A 21,606-nucleotide genomic window follows, 5' to 3' on the forward strand; every position below is an offset into this window, starting at 1 on the left:
GAGATTACAAGCGTGCGCCACCACGCCCGGCGAAGGTAGTGTTTTAGAGCTGTTAATTTTCTCCCTGCTTAGGAGGATCCCTGGAACATGCTTCAGGCAGTGAGTGTGTAGAAACCTTAGTGACCAAAGTTAGTTTTCTATGAGCAGCTCTTGTTAACACTAGCGTTTAGCCTGTGCCCACACCAGGGGCCACAGATTTAGTTTGGGATTAGCAAATACTAATCCACATGTAAGTGCTCTCTAGGACCCACACACGTTCTGCATCTGATTGTACTCTTTAAACACACACCCAACTCCTCTGGTTACCCTCAATTCATTTTAGGAGCTGTGAGTAATTCACATCTCTGTGTCTCTGCTGGTCAGCCGCACTGCTGAGCAGGGTGATGTGTCAAAGCCTGGTCTCCCACGGTGTTAGGAAGAAGATGCATCGGGGCAAGCATGATTGTTAGAAATAATATGCATCATGGAGCCAGGTGTGGTGGCACACGCTTGTCATCCCAGCACTTGGGAGGCTGAGACTGGAGGATCGTGGTTTGCGGACAGCCTCAGCTACTTAGTGAGGCCCTCTGCAACTCAGTGAGACCCTGTTTCAAAATAAAGATAAAGAATAAAAAACAGGGCAGGGGGTATAGCTCAGAGGTCGAATGCTCCTGGGTTCCATCCCAGACTTGCAAAAATAAATAAATAAATAAAGACTAAAAAATACAGCTGGGGTTGTGGCTCAGAGGTAGAATGTCCCTGGGTTCCATCCCCAGTACTGCAATAAAATAAATAAATAAATAAAATAAGAATAAAAGATAGGGCTGGGGAAGCTGGGCGTGGTGGTGCACACTTGTAATCCCAGCATTTGGGAGGCTGAGACAGGAGGATCACGGTTTGCTGACAGCATCAGCTACTTAGTGAGGCCCTCCGCAACTCAGTGAGACCCTGTTTCAAAATCAAAAATAACAAATAGGGCTGGGGGTGTAGCTGGGAGGTAGAATGCCCTGGGCTCCACCCCAGTACCGCCCCCCACATGCATACGCTCCTTTTCTCTGACACCTCCCCCTTGAGTGAACTCATTATACTATGCCAAAGCCCATTATCCCCAACATGGGCCGACTTGGGGAATCTGGAATCTCAGGAGAATCTCTCTGCCTTCTGTAGGCAGAGCCCTTGCAAATGAGACCACTTGTCCATCTCCGGGCGCCTGGGCTGTTCTGCAGGCTGGGCTGGTTGGAGGGGGTCAGGGGAGATGGGCAGGGTTCCCAGTAGGGCCACAGACCTGGCATAGGGGTCAGAGGAGATGGGCAGGGCCCCCCGCGGGGGCACAGACCTCACACAGGGGTCAGGGGAGATGGCCCCAGACCTGGCATAGGGGTCAGGGGAGATGGGCAGGGCCCCCAGCGGGGCAACAGACTTGGCATGAGGGTCAGGGGAGCTGGGCAGGGTCCCTAGACCTGGCATGGGGGTCAGGAAGATGGGCAGGGCCCCCAAGGGGCGGCCTGGCATGGGGGTCAGGGGAGCTAAGCAGGGTCCCCTGTAGGGTCATGGACATGGCATGGGGGGCAGGGAGCTGGCAGGGCCCTTAGACCTTGCATGGGGGTCAGGGGAGCTGGGCAAGGCCTCCCTGAGGGGCCATAGACTTAGTATGAGGGTCAGGGGAGCTGGCAGGGCCCCTAGACCTGACATGGGGGTTAGGAGAGCTGGGCAGGGTCCCCCGTGGGGCTGTGGACCTGGCAGGGGGTCAGGGAGCTGCAGAACCTAGACCTGGCATGGGGGTCAGAAAGCCGCAGGCCCCCCCCCCCCGTGGATCTGGCGAGGGGTCCGGGAGCCACAGGGCCTGTACCTGGTGGGGGTCTGGGGGCCAGGCAGGGCCTGGACCTGGCATGGGGGTCAGAGAGCTGGCAGGGTTCCACCGCGGGGCCGCATATCTAGCATGGGGGTTCAGAGCTGCGAGCCTTCCCCCGGGAGAGGGGGCTGTGGAACTGGCATGGGGTCAGGGAGCTGGGCAGGTCCCCCGGGGCCGCGGACCTGGCATGGGGGTCCGTGACCTCAGGCCCCCCGGGCCGCAGATCTAGCATGGGGGTCCGGGCTGCAGGCCTGGCATGGGGGTCCGTGACCTCAGGCCCCCCGGGCCGCAGACCTTGCTCGGGGGTCGGGCTGCAGGCCTGGCCCCGGCGGGGCGGGCCTGGGCTGGCGCCGCCCCCGCGGCGGCCGGAGGCGGCGGGGCGCGCTGACCCCAGGTGCATTGTCCGGCCCGCCCTCGCCGCGTGTCCCTCCGCGCCCGGCCGGCCGGCCAGATGTAGAAAGTAGTCCCCGGGCGCGGCGCCGTCTCTGCCGGCCGCGCACGGCCATGGGCTCGGGGCGCAGCCCCCGGGGTGGCCGCGCCATGGCGCCTCGCAGCCCCGCGGGCCCGCGCCTGCTGCTGCTGCTGCCGCTGCTGCTCGGCCGCCTCCCAGGTGGGCCCGCGGGCCCGGGCGGGTGGGCGCCGAGCCTCCGCGCCATTGTCCAGCGCGGCCGCACGTGGCCGTGCACGGCGCGCTCGCGGGTGCGGGCGGCGGGAGGGAGCGGCGCCCGCCCCGACGCCCGGCCCGGGAGGATGGGGAGGAGGGCGCGCGACCCGTGGGCGCCCAAGGTGGGCCGGGGGCTTGGCTTGGAGGGAAGGGGAGAGAGGCGCGCGGCCCCCATGGTCGCCCAAAGTGGGGCGGTGGGCTTGAGGGGAAGGGGAGAGAGGCGCGCGGCCCCCATGGTCGCCCAAAGTGGGGCGGTGGGCTTGAGGGGAAGGGGAGAGAGGCGCGCGGCCCCCATGGTCGCCCAAAGTGGGGCGGTGGGCTTGAGGGGAAGGGGAGAGGCGCACGGCCCCCATGGTCGCCCAAAGTGGGGCGGTGGGCTTGAGGGGAAGGGGAGAGGCGCACGGCCCCCATGGTCGCCCAAAGTGGGGCGGTGGGCTTGAGGGGAAGGGGAGAGGCGCACGGCCCCATGGGCGCCAAAAGTGGGGCGGTGGGCTTGGAGGGGTAGGGGAGAGAGGTGCACGGCGCCCAAAGTGGGCCAGGGGGGCTTGGCGAGGATGGATAGGGAGGAGAGTGCACGGCCCCCATGGGTGCCCAAAGTGGGGTGGTGGGCTTGGAGGGGAAGGGGAGAGAGATGCACAGCCTCCATGGGCTTCCAAAGTGGGGCGGTGGGCTTGGAGGGGAAGTGGAGAGAGGTGCACTGCCTCCTTGGGTGCCCAAAGTGGGGCGGTGGGCTTGGAGGAAAGGGGAGAGAGTTGCACGGCCCCCATGGTCGCCCAAAGTGGGCCGGGGGCTTGGCTTGGAGGGAAGGGGAGAGAGGTGCACGGCCCCCATGGGCGCCCCATGCTGGCCCGAAGGAAGGTGCCCAAGTAGCGCTTGTCTGCCCAGGTTAGCTCTCGGGCACAGGGCAGAGGTGTGCAGGGCCTCCAGGTTAGTCCAGCACAAACTTAATAAACTCCCCCCCCCCCTTGTTATCAGGTTCCTTGGAGATAAAGTGTGAGGCGTGTGCGGTGCAGGGGTGCTGGGGTGGCAGGGGTGCTGGGGTGGCGGGGAGTAGTGTTAAGGGTTGTTTTGTTTATTTATAAGTTACTACAGATGCAGGTCTTGGCTTTTTCTTTTCTTTCTTTTTTTCTTTTTGTCCTGGAGGAGTAAGTTCCAGTTTGCCAGAGAAAAGGATCAAAGTCAGATGTAGCTCAGAAACACAATGAGCTCCTTCCGGAGCTCGGGGCTGTTAGGGTGGCCCGCCCCAGGCGCTCAGATAAGGGAGTCCTGGGGGCTAGAGTCTGCTTCCCAGGACCCGCCTCGCTCAGGAGGAGGGAAACCTTTCCTGGAGATTTGTAATCGTGGATTCTAAATGACCCGAAGGGAGACGCAGAGCCCTCGACCTGCGCCCAGGTCCTCAGCTGAGCCCGGAGCCAGCCCTTCTCTGAAGCTGAGGGTGACCAAGTGGATGACTTGGTCATCGGGCAGGGGCCAGGGCGGGTGTCTGCTAGGGGAAAGCGTCTCCTCTGCCCTGATAAAAATGTGCGCTGGTTGATTAAGCAATCTCCTATCCCTATTAGACAGTAAGGACCCCGTTAGTCACGCATTTTTTCCAACAGTTGGTAGTTCTAAAAAAAAAAAGGGAAATAAAAGTTTCCTAATCCACTCACCCACTGTGTACAAGCAGCAAGAGTTCCCAACTTTTCAAGGTCTATTGTTTGTCCTTTAAATACCTAGCTGGCTTTGCAGAAATTAAGTAAATGGATTTCTTTCAGGGAGAGGAGGCAGTCTTTGCCAGAAAAGGACAGATAAAGAAATTCCAACTTGTAATTTGTCACAAAAGATAAACCCACTTCCCAAAGGAGTAGGGTCCCCAAGGGTTCCAAAAACACTTCAAGGGACAAGGAAGTAATCTTGCTGTTGGGAGTTGGAGTTTTGCTAATGATTTCTTGTAAAATTAGACTTTTACGACTTAACTCTGTTCAAGATCTTTTTGACAAGCTTGTAAAAGTAGCAAACAGCTTGTGCTCACGAGTTTTCCTGATGATTTTGAAACTCCAGCAAGGAACCCAAGAAGAGAATTCTTCAAAGAAGTTTTTGAAATCTTGTAAAAAGTGATTTCTCTCACTCGTTGAAAAGGTTTGCTGAAACTTTAGATTGGTTTATTCAAGTGCTTGTAAGTTAAACCACACCGTTGGTTTAATTTTGCCCTAAACCCTGAATATGTTTTACACTTGTGTGTGAACTGATCTTACACCTATAATCCTGTATTTGCTTCTCTTTTTCCTGTCTAGGAGTGTGGTGCTTTAGCGAACTGTTTTTTATAAAAGAGCCACAGGATGTAACCGTCTCAAGAAAGGACCCAGTTGTTTTCAACTGCCAGGCTCACGGAGATGTTCCAATTAAGGTCACGTGGTTGAAAAACGGAGCGAAAGTGTCTGAAAATCAGCGGATCCAGGTGGTTTCTAACGGCTCCTTGTACATCAGCGAGGTGGACGGCCGGCGTGGGGAGCAGTCCGACGAGGGGTTTTATCAGTGCTTAGCGGTGAACAAGCACGGAGCCATTCTGAGTCAGAAAGCCCACCTCACCATATCCAGTGAGTGCTTATGTGCTGGGTGGTGGGCATTTTTGTTATTATATTTTGATGATTTCTTGATTTATGAAAGCAGTGACCCTAAGACTCGTCCATAAAAAAATTTTTCCTGGAGATAATAGCTGGTGATAAATCGGGCTCGTAGAGGAATAGGCAGAACATGAGGGATCGGAAGCAGGACATCAAATGCAGCCACACCTGTCCTGGAGGTGGCCTTACATGAATTCATAGAAGTTTCAGGTGTTTATAACTTTGTAAAAAAGAGTTGGACAGGGAAGTGTGGCCTACGCAACAGAAGTCGTCCTAAAGTTTCATCTTTAGCCGGGCGTGGTGGCGCACGTTTGTAATCCCGGTACTTGGGAGGCTGAGACAGGAGGATCTCACAGGATTTGAAGCCAGCGCCAGCTACTTAGTGAGACCCTGTTTCCAATTATTATAAAAAAATAGGTCTGGGAGTATAGTCCGGAGGTAGAAGGCTCCTGGGTTCCACCCCCAGTACCTCAAGATAAATAAGTAAATAAAAATAAATAAAATTTTATCTTTTAGGAATTAGAAATTAAGTAAAAACAACGCGAGTAAACTCTGCTCTGTAATGCTGAATCTCTTGTAGCCCGGCCTTCCAGTTCTTTGACTTCAGATCCCCTGTTACCTTTTTATTGTGAGGGGTGGGAGGGTTGGTCAGTCACTCTCAGGCCTTTGAAGTATTCCTAGTATTTCCCTGCTGGGAGGGAAAGAGATTAAGGCCATTTCCATATTATGCCTAATGGACTTAAGCCTGCTCGGCCGCTGGCCCCTCCCACACCCAGTTTTCATGAAGTTTGCTGTCTGAGCTTTTCCTCTGTATTAACCGCCCGAGGGGCAGCCATTTGTCCTGGTGACCCATTGCTTGGGTTGCCCTGATACCTGGAGTGGACGGGTGGGCGTGGACGGAGGGGGGCTCTGCTCCCCTGGAGGCTTTCAGAGGAGCCCCCAGCAGCACGGGGATCCAGCGGGCTAGTTAAGCGTGGAAACGCAAGACAAAAGCCGGGTCCTAGGAAGATCTCCAGGTATCCTGAGTCCATGCTCTACACACAGGCCGAAGAGGGACTGCTTCTGGGAGAGGCGGGGTCGACAGGCGGGCGTGTCTTCAGGGCCTATAGCACTGAAACTTGAGGAGGCCGGCCGCAGGGATTTCCCGGTGGTTATGCAGCGGTTCGTCGGCATCCTTACGCTACCCTCACCTTGATAACTTTTTGGACAATAATGATGATGAATTACAGAAAATACATTGCAAAGGTATTTTATGTTGAAAATAGGTCAGAAAATTAGACACGTTTCTAAAAGTGGCCCCACCCCGGCTCCTGCCTAAGAATATCAATCTGACAGGATTTCTGATAAGTTTTTTTTCTGATCTTTTTCACTTTTGTATTGGTTAGTAATTTTTTTTTTTCGGTACTAGGGGTGAAACCCAGGGGCATTCTACCTCTGAGTGACACCCCCAGTCCTATTTCTTACTCTTTTTTTTGGGAGGAGGTACTGGGGGGGGGTGGAACCCAGGGGTTTTCTACCTCCAGGCTATACTCCAGGCCTATTTTATATTTTATTTGGAAACAGGGTCTCACTAAGTTGCTGAGAGCCTCGCTAAGTAGCTGAGGCTGGCTTCGAACCTGCGCGATCCTCCTGCCTCAGCCTCCCAAGCGCTGCGTGCAGCACCACGCCCGGCTCTTTTACTCTTTAATTTGAACCAGGGCCTCACTAAGTAGCTGAGGCTGTCCTTGAACCGTGGTCCTCCCGTCTCAGCTCTCAGCCTCGCAGATGCTGGGATTACAAGTGCGCGCCACCACGCCTGGCCTGCAGTAATGTTTTTGTTTATTGGGTGCCCGTCTGAAAAGCACTTCTTTGTTTCCGGTTCTATTTTAAGGGTGGTGTTGTCCCTAGCCTTCTGCTCTGTTCATAGTTGTCTAATGCCAAATTGTCCTATAGGATTCTGGGTTTTCTACCTTTTCGGGTTTGTGGAATCTCGTGCTTTCATGCCCAGGAACTAGAAGTTGTATTACCTTTTGGGAGTCAGGAGTTGGTAGGGGTGTGAGTAGGGTGGACAGACTTTGAAAAGATGACGCATTTGTCAAAACCACACCTCCTGAGAATCCTATGCTCCTGGGAACACTTGAAAGCACACAGGACTTTATGATTTCAGAAATAAAGTCTGACAGGTGTGTGGTGTGTGTAGCGAATACATGCTAGTATTAATTAGGGCTGGGGGTGCGACTCTGGAGGAGTGCTTGCTTAGCCTGCACCAAGGCCCTGGGTTCAGGCCCAGCACCTCTCAAAAAAGGTTGGTAATCTTTTTTTTTTTTTTTTTAAATATTTTTAGGTTTTATCTCTTTATAAAAGTTACTGTTTAAAATAATTATGCCGGGCGTAGTGGCGCACGCTTGTAATCCCTGTGCTTGGGAGGCTGAGACAGGAGGATCATGCAGGTTCGAAGCCAGCCTTAGCGACTTAGTGAGGCTCTCAGCAATTTAGTGAGATCCTGTTTCCAAATAAAGTATAAAAAAGGTCTGGGAGTATAGCCTGGAGGTAGAAAGCCTCTGGGTTCCACCCCCAGTACCACCAAAAAAAAAAAAAATAATAATAATTAATTAGAAGCCAGGGGTGGTGGCAAACGCCTGTAATCCACATTTGGGAGGCTGAGACAGGAGGATCGCGGTTCACGGCCAGCCTCAGCTACTTAGTGAGGCCCTTTGCAAGTCAGTGAGGCCCTGTTTCAAAATATAGAATAAAAGGTAGGGCAGGGGGTGTAGCTCAGAAGTAGAATGTCCCTGGTTCCACTCTCAGTACTGCAAAACAAACAAACAAACAAACAAACAAGATAAATAATTAGATGTGAATGAGTGTTAAGGGGATTGTGGTGAAGTGCTTTTCAAGTATTGTAAGGATTAAAAACTTTCCAGTGGAACTACAGAGAGCCTTGCTTTGCCATTAAGTACCAACAGTAATCAGTTAGAGGCCAGATAAGATGCTTTAGTTAACCCTGCAGGGATGTTTTGCTCTGGGAAAATCTAGCCAGTATTATGGATGTAAAATGGAAATGCATAGCAGATTTAGATTTTCCTTGAGAACTGTGAAATTTCTTAGAGATTCTGAATAATGGACACAGTTCCAGTTTCTGAGGCCGTGTCTGGTGAGGTCTCAAATCTCCCTTTCCTGACTTCAGGGTAAAGATGTTATCGGAGTAAACAGGAAGAGAGGAGAAGAGACATTCTGGTCTTTTTTGTTTTGTTTTTGTTAAAGCTAGTTGCAGTTACTGATAACAGCAGGGTACAAGTATGTGCTTTTTATCTTCTTTGTCCAAGATTTCTGAAACAAGCGTATCTTTTGGTTCAGAAATGTTAAGTAGTACGGTACCTGAAGTCTAATCTGCGCACATTTTGGGTTTTTAACACACAGGCCCTGAAGTCTTAGTTCCTAAACTTAAGAGCTAGAAGCTGCAAGTTGCCCTCTAGGCAGGAATTCCATTATTCATGTGTAAATTAGGAATTCACAGGGTTAAAAGGTTAGTAACTGGCCAGAATGAGGTTTACGCTCGTGATAAAGAGCAGATGACCCTCATTCATTGGCCGAAGCTTTCATGCGGCTCTTTGCAAGTCAGCTATTGCCCCGAATTGTCCTTGAGGAATGCAGAAATTCAAATGTGGTCGGGCCTTTCCCGAAGTGTGTCTCGAGTGGCTGCAGGGTTGAGGTTCTTCCCCAAGGCCCGGAGTCCTGGCTTTGCTGCTGACTATACAAGCACAAAAGAATTCCTCAAACTTAGCCTGGCTCCAAGGCATCCCGTTATTGAAGGAAAATATAGGGCTAAAGTAATACTTGGCTTTTAAAAAAGAAGGTAATCCCTTTTTATTGATAGCCCTTTTAGCTGTTTTACACGTTCATGTAATTATAATAGAAAGGGGTGTGGTGTGGGACACCCTTTTTCTAGTTCTATACAATAGTAAGAAAAGAAATTTGAACCATTTCCTGTAAATTTAAAGTTTAAAAATTTTAGCGAGTCAGCTGGGCTTGGTGGCGCACGCTTGTAATCCCAGTATTTGGGAGGCTGAGACAGGAGGATCACAGGTTCGAGGACAGCTCCAGCTACTTAGGACATCCGCAACTTAGACCCTGTTTCAAACTAAAGAAGAAAAAATAGGACAGGGGGTGTAGCTCTGAGGTCGAATGCACCTGAGTCAATCTCCAGTACACATACGCGCATGTACACACAAAAATTCTAGTAAATAAAATTTTTACCTTCTTGGGTAGTCTTAGTATGTAAATAATTAAAGTGTTTTAGGAATAAGAAAGAATTTAAGGGAGTTGATGCTTTTTGCGTTCTTACTGTTGAAATAAGATGACTTCATAGGAAAGCATTAGTGTGGTAAGCAGCCTCGGAGTTCAGCAAGTTTAAATAAGGCATTTGATGTGAGGGAGGTTCTGCCATGTGTAACATGTGGAGCGAGTGATGGAACAGGAAGCGACTTCTTTATTTCCTCTCCAGAAAAGGTAGAAATGGAAGTCCGAGGAGAGAGGGAGGGAGGACATAGACGTGGCCTGTTTCTCAGGTTGTTCTTGACTCGTTGGGCATAGAATAAATTTTCTGTGAGCATTTGTAAGTTGAAGAACATGGGAATTATTGCAACTTTATGATTTATTTTTTCATTGAAAGATTTGAGGTTAATTTCGGCATCAGTCAGCTTGCTTAAGGGATGCATTTCTATAACTTTGGCAAAAGTAACTGAGTAGGATATAAGGTTTTTGTAAATGTTTATCAGTAAAGTTTAAATTAGATGGAATTTAAGGTTGTTTGTGGTATTAGTTTCACACTGTTTTGTGGGTATGGTTTTCTATCTAAAGAGTAATATATAAATTAAAAATTATAGTCCAGAGCTGGGCGTGGTGGCGCACACTTGTAATATCCCACGCTTGGGAGGCTGAGACAGGAGGATGGCACAGGTTCGAAGCCAGCTTCAGCTACTTAGTGAGGCTCTCAGCAACTTAGTGAGACCCTGTTTTCAAGTAAAATATAAAATAAGTCTGAGAGTGTAGCCCAGGGATAGAAAGCCCCTTGGTTCCATCCCAGTACCGCTAAATAAATAAATAAATATGAAATAGGTCTGGGAGTATAGCCTGGAGGTAGAAAAGCACTTGGGTTCCACCCCCAGTACCACACAAAAAAGAATAATATATAAATAAATTAAAAATTATAATTCAGAGCCGGGTGTGGGGGCACACACTTGTAGTCCCACAGTACTTGGGAGGCTGAGACAGGAGGACCGCATGGGTTCAAAACCAGCCCCAGCTACTCAGTGAGGCTCTCAGCACACAGCAGCGGCCACGGAGCTGTGGACTGCAACCTGAAAGCAGACCAATCTTTTCTCCTTTAGGTTGGTTTTCTAAGGGTCTCACGAGGTAGGAAAGTTCCTGAGTTCTACCCTAGTACCACACACACACACACACACACACACACACACACACACACACACACACACAAAGCAATCACAGATCACTAAGTTTTTTCTATTTTTATTTATTTATTTGGTGGTACTGGGGTTCCTGTAAACCTTTCTACTTCCAGGCTACACTTGCAGACCTATTTTATATTTTTATTTGGAAACAGGGTCTCTTAAGCCAGCGTGGCTAGCTTCGAACTCGTGTGATCCTCCTGTCTCCGCCTCCCAAATGCAGGGATTACAAGCGTGCGCCACCATGCCTGGCCGATCACTGATAAGTTTAAATCAGACTATTCTAAGTTGTATAGCTCTTTGTTGGCAACTAAAATAGAAGGTACTGCCGGGCGTGGTGGCGCACGTTTGTAATCCCCGCACTGGGAGGCTGAGACAGGAGGATCGTGCAGGTTCAAAGCCAACCTCAGCTACTTAGTGAGGCTCTCAGCAACTTAGTGAGACCCTGTTTCCAAATAAAGTATAAAATAGGTCTGGGAGTATAGCCCAGAGGTAGAAGGCCTCTGGGTTCCACCCCTAGTACCACCAGAAAATAAATAAAATAAAATAGAAGGTATCTGCTGTATAACATGGATAGTAATTATCTATAACTGGAGATTTATTCTAATACAGGCCATTTATTTATTTTTGTGGGTCTGGGATGGAACTCAGGAGCATTTGACCTCCGAGCTACACCCCCTGCCCTATTGTTTATTCTTTATTTTGAAACAGGGTCCCACTGAGCTGCAAATGGCTCACTAAGTAGCTGAGGCTTTACGCAAACCGCGATCCTCCGGTCTCAGCCTCCCGAATGCTGGGATTACAAGCCTGCACCACCACTCCTGGTCTGCAGGTCATTTATAAATGCAATTTCTTTATTTTTAAGGTCTGGTCTTATTTGTTAAACTTTAAAATTCTCCACTTTAACTGGACTCTGACTGAGAAGCAGCGGCCCTCGGGGTAGCCCGGCATCTCGGCCGTCCGCCCCTGGCATCTTCTTTAGCTTCCTTCATTCTCTTGGCCCAAAGCTCAGCAGATTCTGCAGCCTCTTCCTCGTTTTCTCGTGCACTGTTTCTTCAGAGCCTCTGTGCTGCGGACACGAGGAGTGACAACATGTTGAATCATAGGTGCTTGGGTCCTGAGTTATAATTGCAATTTCTTTTTGACAGCTTTCACCTTTTTTTCCCCCCGTGTGTACAATTTGCAAAACTGTGTGAAAGCAGAATATCTGTGCACACGTCTGCAAAGAGTGAAAATTCAGGATATTTAGTGCTTGACAAGACTTTGAAACACTGTGGCACAACTGGCCCTTACATTATTAGGTTTTTTTAGTCAAACATGTTAGTCTGTCCTGAATAATTTTCCATGTGCACCTGAGGAGAATGTGTATTCTGTTGTTAGATGGAGTATCTTTTTGTGTTTGCTATTTTTTTTCCTCTGGTACTATAGATTGAACCCAGGGCATTCTACCTCTGAATTATACCCCCAGCCCTATTTTACATTTTACTTTGAAACAGTGTCACTAAGTTGCTGAGGGCCTTAATAAATTGCTGAGGGTGTCCCCAAACTTGGGATCCTCCTGTCTCAGCCCCTCCAGTACTAGGATTGCAAACATGTGCTGCCACGCCCAGCTCAACTTTAGTTTCTTCTATTTTTTTTTTTTTGGTGGTACTGGGGGTGGAACCCAGAGGCTTTCTACTTCCGGGCTATACTCCCAGACCTTTTTTATATTTTATTTGGAAACAGGGTCTCACTAAGTTGCTGAGAGCCTCACTAAGTAGCTGAGGCTGGCTTCGAACCTGCACGATCCTCCTGTCTCAGCCTCCCAAGCGCGAGGATTACAAGTGTGCGCCACCACGCCCGGCTTCTCAAATTTAGTTTTATAGTGTTGTTCAGTCTTCTGTATCCCTATTCATGGAAGGTTTAGACAGGAGGATTGCAGGTTCAAAGCCAGCCTCGACAACTTAGCGTGGCCTTCCACAACCTAGTGAGACCCTGTTTTAAAAAAAATAAAAAACCGGCTGGGGGATTAGCTCGGAGGTAGAATCCTCTGGGTTAATCCCCAGTGCCCCCCACTAGCATGTATACAAGTGTGTGGTACAGGCCAGGGTTCTTGTTTGTCACGGGCAACATGTTTTCACATACGTGGCAAGGTTTCCTCTAGTTAACTTGCTGGTAGGCCGTGTCCCCAGTGCTCCCAGCATCCCAGTGGTGGGCGGGCCACCCATGGGCCGCGGGCCCTCGGCTCCCCTTCCCGAGGCCTAGGGAGCACGGCGCTGGCCGGAAGTCGGTGCTCTGACTGGTCCCCAAGGTTTTGCTGGTGTGATGGTGGAAGTTTGAGCGTGTTCTGTGTGACATTTCTCTGTGTTTCTAGCGGGAAAGAGGTGTGGTCACTCAGTCGACCATTTTACAGTGATTAGAGGAAGAGCGGAGTCTTTAAGAACCTCCTCCTTCACACGCGACTGGACGCCAGGCTGCCAGGGCTCCGAGCCGGCAGTGCTCCGCGCTCTGGGCTGCCTGGATTTTCCTTTCCAGGACCCGCCCCAGCCGCATCGCTTTCTCCTACCTTAGCACACAGTCCCGCTGCCAGGGCCCTCGCTGGTTATACCTTCTTCAGGTAGAGCACCCAGGAAAGCGGTTGGCATATTGTAGAAGCCAACATCTTAACGGGCTGGCTGAGAATTCTGTGTTTATAATGGAGTTTTTAATTAGCATAATTATTCAATCTTCCACCCTAAATTTATTTATTTATTTATATTTATTTATTTTTGCGGTACTGGGGAGGGAACCCAGGGGCATTCGACCTCCGAGCTACATACACCCCCAGCCCTATTTTTTATTCTTTATTTTGAAACAGGGTCTCACTGAGTTGCAGAGGGCTTCTAAGTAGTAGCTGAGGCTGTCCTCGAACTGTAATCCTTTTATCTCAGCCTCCCAAATGTTGGGATTACAAGCAAGAGCCACCACGCCCAGCTCAGTTCTTTATATTTTTAAAATCTAATTCTAAAAAGAAAAAGACAGGAAGATACCACAGGTTCGAAGCCAGCCTCAGCTACTTAGTGAAGCTCTTAGCAATTTAGTGAGGCCCTGTTTCCAAATAACCTATAAAATATGTCTGAGAGTATAGCCCGGAGATAGAAAGCCTCTGGGTTCCACCCCCAGTACCACAAAAAGAAAGAAAGGGAGAGAAAGAAAGAAAACCCAGGTGTGGTGGTGCACACCTATAATCCCAGTACCTAGCAGTGATGTGGACAGGTGTTGGTGTTTTAAATAGTCATACCTATTTAGTAATTTAGTTCTACTTTCTCTAACTGGTACTCAGTCAGAAGAAAACTAGCCGTTCATTTAAACGTTTAAATGAGATATTTCTCACTTGGAATTAGTGTTTATCAACAAGGGTGTATAACTACTCTTGTTCATCAAGAGTTTTGTGTAGCCGGATGTGCTGGTGCACGCTTGTAATCCCAGCATTCGGGAGGCTGAAATAGAAGGATCAAGGTTCGCGGCCAGACTCAGCTACTTCGTGAGGCCCTCTGCAACTCAGTGAGACCCTGTTTCAAAATAAAGAATAAAAAATAGGGCTGGGGGTGCAGCTTGGAGGTAGAATGCCCCTGGGTTCCATTACTAGTACTGCAAAAAATTTTTTGTGTGAAGATTCATTTCCTCTTATACAAATACACAGACGTGCGCGCGCGCGCGCACACACACACACACACACACACACACACACACAACTACGTATTTCTTCTGCATTTCTTTCTCTGCCTTTTTAGCTTACAGGCTAGCTAGCCCTTTTGGATGCTAGAGCTAATATTTCCTCTGTGGACCTCCAGTTTGGACCTACTCAGGGTTTTTGGATAGGGTAATTGTAGTGGACTCTGGATGTTTGCAATCCCAAAACAAAGACATTTATCTCTTCTTTTAAGGAAAAAGGGATTAGCCACTTCCTGCTGTTTTTGCAAACACTGCAGTATCTGATCTCTGGGGCTTGGCATTGCCCCCAGGTCACTTTTACAAATACTTCAAATATTTTCAAGGTTCCAAGTCAACTCAGGACAATAAAGGCTAGTGGTTCTTCATTAAGAGAATTCTTAATAGTTTAATATTCCTGTTTATATAATCAATGCATCGATCAAATAAAAAATGTAGTTGGGATGGTCTAAAGAAGAGATAAAAAAACACTATCCAAAGAAATGCAAGCTTAGAATCTCTGGGCAAGAATAGAAGTCATTGATGACTATCAGCCAATTTTCTATTTATAGAAAACCTGGGAAGCCGGGCGTGGTGGCACAGGCTTACATACAAGGCTCGTGGCCAGCCCAGCTACTTAGTGGGGCCCTTTGCAACCCAGAGACCCCGTTTTGAAATAAAGAATAAAGCTGGCCGTGGTGGCGCACACCTGTAATCCCAGCATGCGGGAGGCTAAGACAGGAGGATCAAGGTTTGCAGACAGCCTCAGCTACTTAAGTGAGGCCCTTTACAACTCAGTGAGACTCTTTCAAAATAAAAATAAAAAATAGGGCTGGGGGTGTCGCTCAGAGGTAGAATGCCCCCGGGTTCCATCCCCAGTACTGCAAAAAAAAGGGGGGGGGGTAGAAGAATCGTTCATTAATAAATATTCTAAAAACTGATTGATGGGGAAGAAAGCAATATTCATTCAAGTGAAAGTTGAGGAAATGTGTTTTTGTCGTTGCTTCTACACCTGTTCAAAGCAGAGAAAATTTGGGCCAAGGGAATTGCCTGTCTTGTGCATAAATATGTTTCCTGCCAGGCCAGCAGACGCACAAGGCTAGGTTCGCAGTATTGCTTCAAAGTGCTGGGAAGGCTGGGTGTTCTGTCTCTAGGGTTTCAGTGGAGGAGTCATTCAAACAAAAACCCCACTATTTTTATTTCTGGCTCTAGTATTTACTAAATTCTATGCCATTGGTGAAGTGGCTTAATCCTTGCTATTTATATTCCTAACTCTAAGTGAAGCTCGTATTATCTGTGCAAGTTGTCTCCACCCTTCATAGGGGATGGAACCCAGGGCGCTCTACCACTGAGCTACACCCTCAGCCCTTTTATTTTATTTTATTTTTTTATTTTGAGACAGGATTTTGCTGTGTTGCCTAGGCTGGCCTCAAATTGGTAATTCTCCTGCCTCAGCCTGCTGAGTAGCTAGTTACAAGTGTCTGCACAGCCTGTTAAAGTTTTTTTTTTTGTCGTTGTTGTTTTGTTTTTGCGGTACTGAGAATTGAATCCTGGGCATTCTATCTTCAAGCTACACCCTCAGCCCTATTTTTTTTTTTTTAAATAGATCTCACTAAGTGGCAGAGGGCCTCACTAAGTAGCTGAGGCTGTCCTCAAACTGTGATTCTCCAGTCTCAGCCTCCCAAATGCTGGGATTACAAGCGTGTGCCACCACAACAGGCTCAGATACAATAGTATTAAAAGACCTGGTTATGTTGTGAACGGGTGGTTCAGAAGTCAGTGTCTGGGAATTTAACAGGCCATCTGATTGTGTGTATGTGTCTATATTCTGTTATCAATTAAACTGGCTTAGTCCAGTTTATAGCTTTTAGAAGGTGAAAGAAATACTTAGACACTTCATGGCAATAGATTCCCAGGTTGTAAATTGGATATCATATGCAGGCTACTTAATATTTAGTGTTCACTGAGTGTCCAGCTATCATGTGGAAGAGAAAGAAAACTCAGGTCTTTATATAATTTGAGAAGAACTTATATATATGTATATAGTAAATAAAATCATTACAGTGGAGAACAGTGCTGTAAAGCTTATCATTACATAATATACTGCAGCTCTTGAATCAAAAAAAATTTTTATTATTTATTTGGAAACAGGTTGGGAAGGGCCTCACTAAGTAGCCGAGGCTGTTTGCGAGCCGTGATCCTTCTGTCTCAGCCTCCCAAATGCTGAGATTACAAGTGTGCACCACCATGACCGGCTTTGAATTAAATTTTTTTTTTTCTTTACGTGTGTGGGGATGGAACCCAAGGGGCATTAGACTTCCAAGCTACATCCCCTGCCCAATATATATATATATATATATATATATATATATATTTTTTTTTTTTTTTTTTTTTTTTTTGTGGTACTGGGGTTCCTGGAAACCCTTCTACCTCCGGGCTACACTCCCAGACCTATTTTTTATATTTTTTTATTTGGAAACAGGGTCTCTGAAGCCAGTGAGGCTGGTTTCGAACCTGCGTGATCCTCCTGTCTCTGCCTCCCAAGTGCAGGGATTACAAGCATGCACCACCACGCCTGGCCTCCCTGCCCAATTTTTTATTCTTTAGTTTGAAACAGGGTATTCCTGAGTTGCGGAGGGCCTCACTAAGTAGCTGAGGCTGGCCACGAACCGCCATCCTCCCGTCTTAGCCTCCCAAATGCTGGGATCACAAGTGTGCCCCACCACGCCGGGCTGCATTAATTTTAAATGTCCTTGAAATAACCATTTGTAAGAGCAAAAGTCTCAGTAAAAATGTTTCTGCTGTGATTTTGATAAATTTGGTGCCTCTTCTCATGGTAAGTTTCTACGCAGAGTTGCTAAGTGACAGGGATTTTGTTACAGAACCTCGCTCTTAGGCTTTCTTGGTCCTTCCGTTTCTCTGATGCAAAGTGTGACATTGCCTGCAGTGTTCTCCTGCGTAGTTAGCGGCTCCGCAGAGGTATCCTTTATGGAACTGCAGCAGGGCGTGAGCGGCGTCGCGGATCCGGCAGCGCGAGGCAGCTTCTTGGCAGAGGATGAAGGGGAAGCGTCTGGCAAAGGCACAGCGGCAGCGCGGGCCTCCCCTGAACTCACAGGAGCCGCTTGCTGCGGCTGGCCGTGCGGCTGCTCTCTGCACCAGCAGAGGGGCCAGGAGCAATCACTGGATAAATGCATTTGCATTCCATACACTTCTTTGGTTTCTTTCTTTTCTTTCTTTTCTTTTTCTTTCTTTCTTTTTTTTTTTTTTTTTTGCAGTATTGGGGGTGGAACCCGGGGGCATCCTACCTCTCAGCCGCACCCCCTAGCTCTTACTGTTTTTTAATTTTGAAACAGGCCCTCACTGAGGGCAGCGCTAAGTAGCCGGGGCCTGCGATCCTCTTGTCTCAGCCTCCCAAATGCTGGGATCACCAGCGTGCCCGCCACGCCCGGCTGTTTCTCAGTGTTTTGATTTTGCTGTGACTACTAGGGGGTGTGTGTTTTCATGTATTTGGTTGCAACCTCTACATCTTCTTTGTTGAAGCATCTGTGCAAATCTTTTGTCCACTTTTCAGTTAGTTTACTTGTTTTCTAAGTATTGAGTGTGGAGAGTCATTGATATATATATATATATATATATATATATTTTTTTTTTTTTTTTTTTTTTTTTTTTTTTTTGGTGGTACTGGGGGTGGAACCCAAGGGCTTTCTACCTCCGGGCTATACTCCCAGGGTCTCACTAAGTTGCTGAGACTGGCTTCGAACCTGCACAATCCTCCGGTCTCAGCCTCCCAAGCACGGGGATTACAAGCGTGTGCCACCTCACCCGGCTTGATCACATATTTTGATCTAAACCTTTTCTTTGAAAAGAAGATAGATAGCTCATAGCTCCTGGTGGTGAGAGCTGCCGCAGATTGAAACAAGACAGCATCTCCACTAGAAACCACTTCATAGGCCACATCCAGAGCAGGTAGACCCGTAGAACAGCCTGCTGTGGGGATGAACACCCCAAAATAGCAATCAAATCGTCTTGTTACACTGTTTTTATTCAGCTGATGAAATTTCTTCATTTAAAGAAGTTAGAGGAAAGGATGAGTAGCTTCTTGCCAGGGCTCAAGGATTACATAGGTTTTCAACTCCATCTTGAAACTTAGTCCCTGTTTGGTTTTCACCTGCTGCCACCCAGGGCTTTGGTTGAAGGGCGGGACCAGACCTCCCAGTTAACTGACTGCTTAGGTGAGATCAGTCTCCACGTTTGAAGACTCAGAAGCAGATCTGATGAGACAAGACGTGCCAACTGTGTTTTGTGCCTGAGGCTGGTCTTAAACTTGCCATCCTCCTGCCCCAGCCTCCCAAGGACTGGGATCACAGGTGTGCGTCCTGCCCTGCAGGACTTGTGGTTTGTACGGCCTGAGGTTCACAAATGGATAGCTGGTTTGAAAGGCAAGTGCCACAGAAATAAGCTTTCAGGGTGACTCAGCCGGGCGATCAGGACTGTGCGCAGGTCTCCAGACGCATGGCCCCACGGCTGGCTGACTCTCTGGAGGGGCCGGGTCCGAATAAAGCAGCGGTCTCTGGAAAAATAAAAAAAAGCTTTAAGTAAGTATGTGTGAATAATGAACTCTGAAATTGTGAATATTTGAGAATCAGAGCAAGAAATTTCTCAGTATTTTTTTTGGGGGGTGGGGTACTGGGGATTGAACCCAAAGTCATTCTACCTCCAAGCTACAGCCCCAGCTCTATTTAATTTTTTTTTTTTTTTGGTACTTAGGATGGAACCCCATGTATCTCAGCTACTGCCCCAGCCATATTTTTTTATTCTTTATTTTGAAACAGAGTCTCACTAAATTGCAGAGAACCTCACTAAATAGGTGAGGCTGTCTGCGAACCAGGATCCTCCTGTCTCAGCCTCTCAAACGCTGGGATTACAATCATGCACCACCATGCCTGGCTCTGTTTAATTTTTTATTTTGAAACATGTTCTGGCTAGGTTGCTGAGGCTGGCCTCCAACCTGTGACCCTCCTGTCTCAGCCTCTCAAGTGCTGGGATTAGAGGCCTCTGAGCCACCATGCCCACGTAGAGATCTCCTCCTGTTTTGTTTTTTTAATGAACTCTTTAGCAGATTCCCCCAGAGCTACTGGTTGGTGGCAGAGAGATGAATAGCCAGAGGGAAACGTGACTGCGGGCCATGCGCCCAGCCTTTAGGATTCCCTAGGGAGGGCTGAGCTCTGGCCACCCGCCCTGGGAGGCCTGCTGAACTGCCCTGCAGGACCACCAATGTCACCTGGGCGGAGGAGCTTAAGTATTTTCCCTTCAGCAAAAGGGTACTTTATATGCAATTTCAGAAAGAAAGCAATGAGTTTTTAAATTTGTTTTAAATTATTTGATGGCACATCCTTACAGATTCCACACCCACAGTTTTTCTTCGGTTTAAAAATAAACATGTATTAAGTATTTTATTCACTGCAACCTTTTATGAGTGGTGCATGTTAATATTTATTAGATGTAATATGCAAACTAATGTTGGCATAGTAGCTTAGTCATATATTAATTCCAGGGTAGAATCAAATATATGTTGCTTTCTGACCAGATGAATGTTTGGAAAACATTTTCATCCCAGCACCCTTGATATGCTTTTTCTCTGACTTTAAATCATAGAGGCAGCTGATGGAGACAGGTAAAGAGGAGGAAGTCACAAATAAAATCGGTCCTCACGTTTACTGTGTTTGCAAGGTTGTCTTTGGGGCCCGCCAGTGTCTCTGGAGGCCTCCTTTCTTGCCCGTTTTATAGAGCGCCGCCTCTTAACAGGCTGCTTTATGACATCTTGTGGGGTGCTTGTTTCTGTCAGCACCGGCTGGGGGAGGAAGGGGTCAGGTTTCACAGGAGGCTCCGCTTGGAAAATCCTGCTAGCCAGAGAGATGGTCCACGTGGGCAAGGAGCTGAGTTTGGCAGAAAGACAAAAAGTGGCTTGTCCTTTAAATAAGTGTAGAATATTTATATAACGATGAAAACAGTTTGCAAAAATAACGTTTCAGAAGGCTCAAGTATTCGTTGTGAAGGATTTATTTATTTACTAAGTTTTAATGCCGGTTTTTCTGTTGTTTTGTTTTGTTTTTGCGGGTCTGGGGATGGAACCCAGGGGCATTCGACCTCCAAGCTATACCCTCTGTTCTATTTTTTTATTCTTTATTTTGAAACAGGGTCTCACTGAGTTGCAAAGGGCCTAAGTAGTAGCTGAGGCTGTCCGCGAACCGCGATCCTCCGGTCTCCGCCTCCCAAATTCTGGGATGACAAGTGTGTGTCACCATGCCTGGTTCTTTGTGGCTGTTGATTGGTTAGTGCATTGATTGAGTGATTGATTGAGGTGCTCTGGATCGAACCCAGAGCCATTCTACCTTCAGGCGGTCCCCCAGTCCAATTTTATTTCTTTATTTTTATTTTTTATTTTTATTTATTTATTTTTTTTGCGGGTCTGGGGATGGAACCCAGGGGCATTTTACCTCCGAACTACACCCCCTGCCCTATTTTTATTCTTTATTTTGAAACCAGGTCTCACTGAGTTGCAGAGGGCCTCACTAAGTAGCTGAGGCTGTCCGCGAACCGCGATCCTCCAGTCTCAGCCTCCCAAATGCTGGGATTACAAGCGTGCGCCACCACGCCCGGCTCCAATTTTATTTCTTATTTGGTAGCAGAGCCTTGCTAGATTGATGACTCACCGTTTGTCAAGACTGTCCTCGAACCTGTGATCCTTCTGTCTCAGCCTCCCAAGCACTTGGATTACAAATGTGTGCCACTACATCCAGTGTTTCCTTCCTTCCTTCCTTCCTTCCTTCCTTCCTTCCTTCCTTCCTTCCTTCCTTCCTTCCTTCCAGGTCTGGGGATGGAACCCAGGGGCATTCTACCTCCAAGCTACACCCCCTGCCCTGTTTTTTATTCTTTATTTTGAAACCGGGTCTCACTGAGTTGCAGAGGCCTCACTAAGTAGCTGAGGCTGTCGGTGAACCGCGATCCTCCTGTCTCAGCCTCCTGAATGCTGGGATTACAAGCGTGCCCACCACGCCCGGCTCTTTTTTTCAGTTTTAAATAGACTTTTTACCTGGTCTCCCCGACCTTCAGCAGTCTTTGTCTACATGGTGGACATTTTGATGATCAAATGGTATGTGGTCTTAGAACTTGGGGTATAACAATAAGGAAAAACTAGAATTCCTATCATAGGTAGGTTTTTAAGGAAACAGATGGCTTTTATTAAAAAAAATTATTCTACTTCCAAATAAATTTTAGGCTGAGGTTGGGTGTGATGGCACATCCTTTAACTCCAGTACATGGAAGGCTGAGACAGGAGGAGTGCAGGTTTGAGGAACACCCCAGCCCCATATGAGACTCTCAGCAACCTAG

The 21,606-nt window shown here is 48.0% G+C and overlaps 1 protein-coding gene across 1 annotated transcript in view; it reads left to right on the forward strand.

Moving 5' to 3' along the window:
* Nucleotides 1-2,371: 2,371 nt before the first annotated feature.
* PRTG (protogenin) overlaps nt 2,372-21,606 on the forward strand; it is a gene marked incomplete at its 5' end in the record, with an annotated part of 85,118 nt that continues 65,883 nt past the window's right edge. Inside the window, 2 exons of the mRNA XM_080707040.1 lie at nt 2,372-2,441; nt 4,769-5,071. Coding sequence (XP_080563166.1) covers nt 2,372-2,441; nt 4,769-5,071 — 373 coding nt within the window. The remainder of the gene's footprint in view (nt 2,442-4,768; nt 5,072-21,606) is intronic.

Source organism: Muscardinus avellanarius (assembly GCF_963383645.1).
Source record: "Muscardinus avellanarius genome assembly, chromosome: 12".
Classification (NCBI taxonomy): Eukaryota; Metazoa; Chordata; class Mammalia; order Rodentia; family Gliridae; genus Muscardinus; species Muscardinus avellanarius.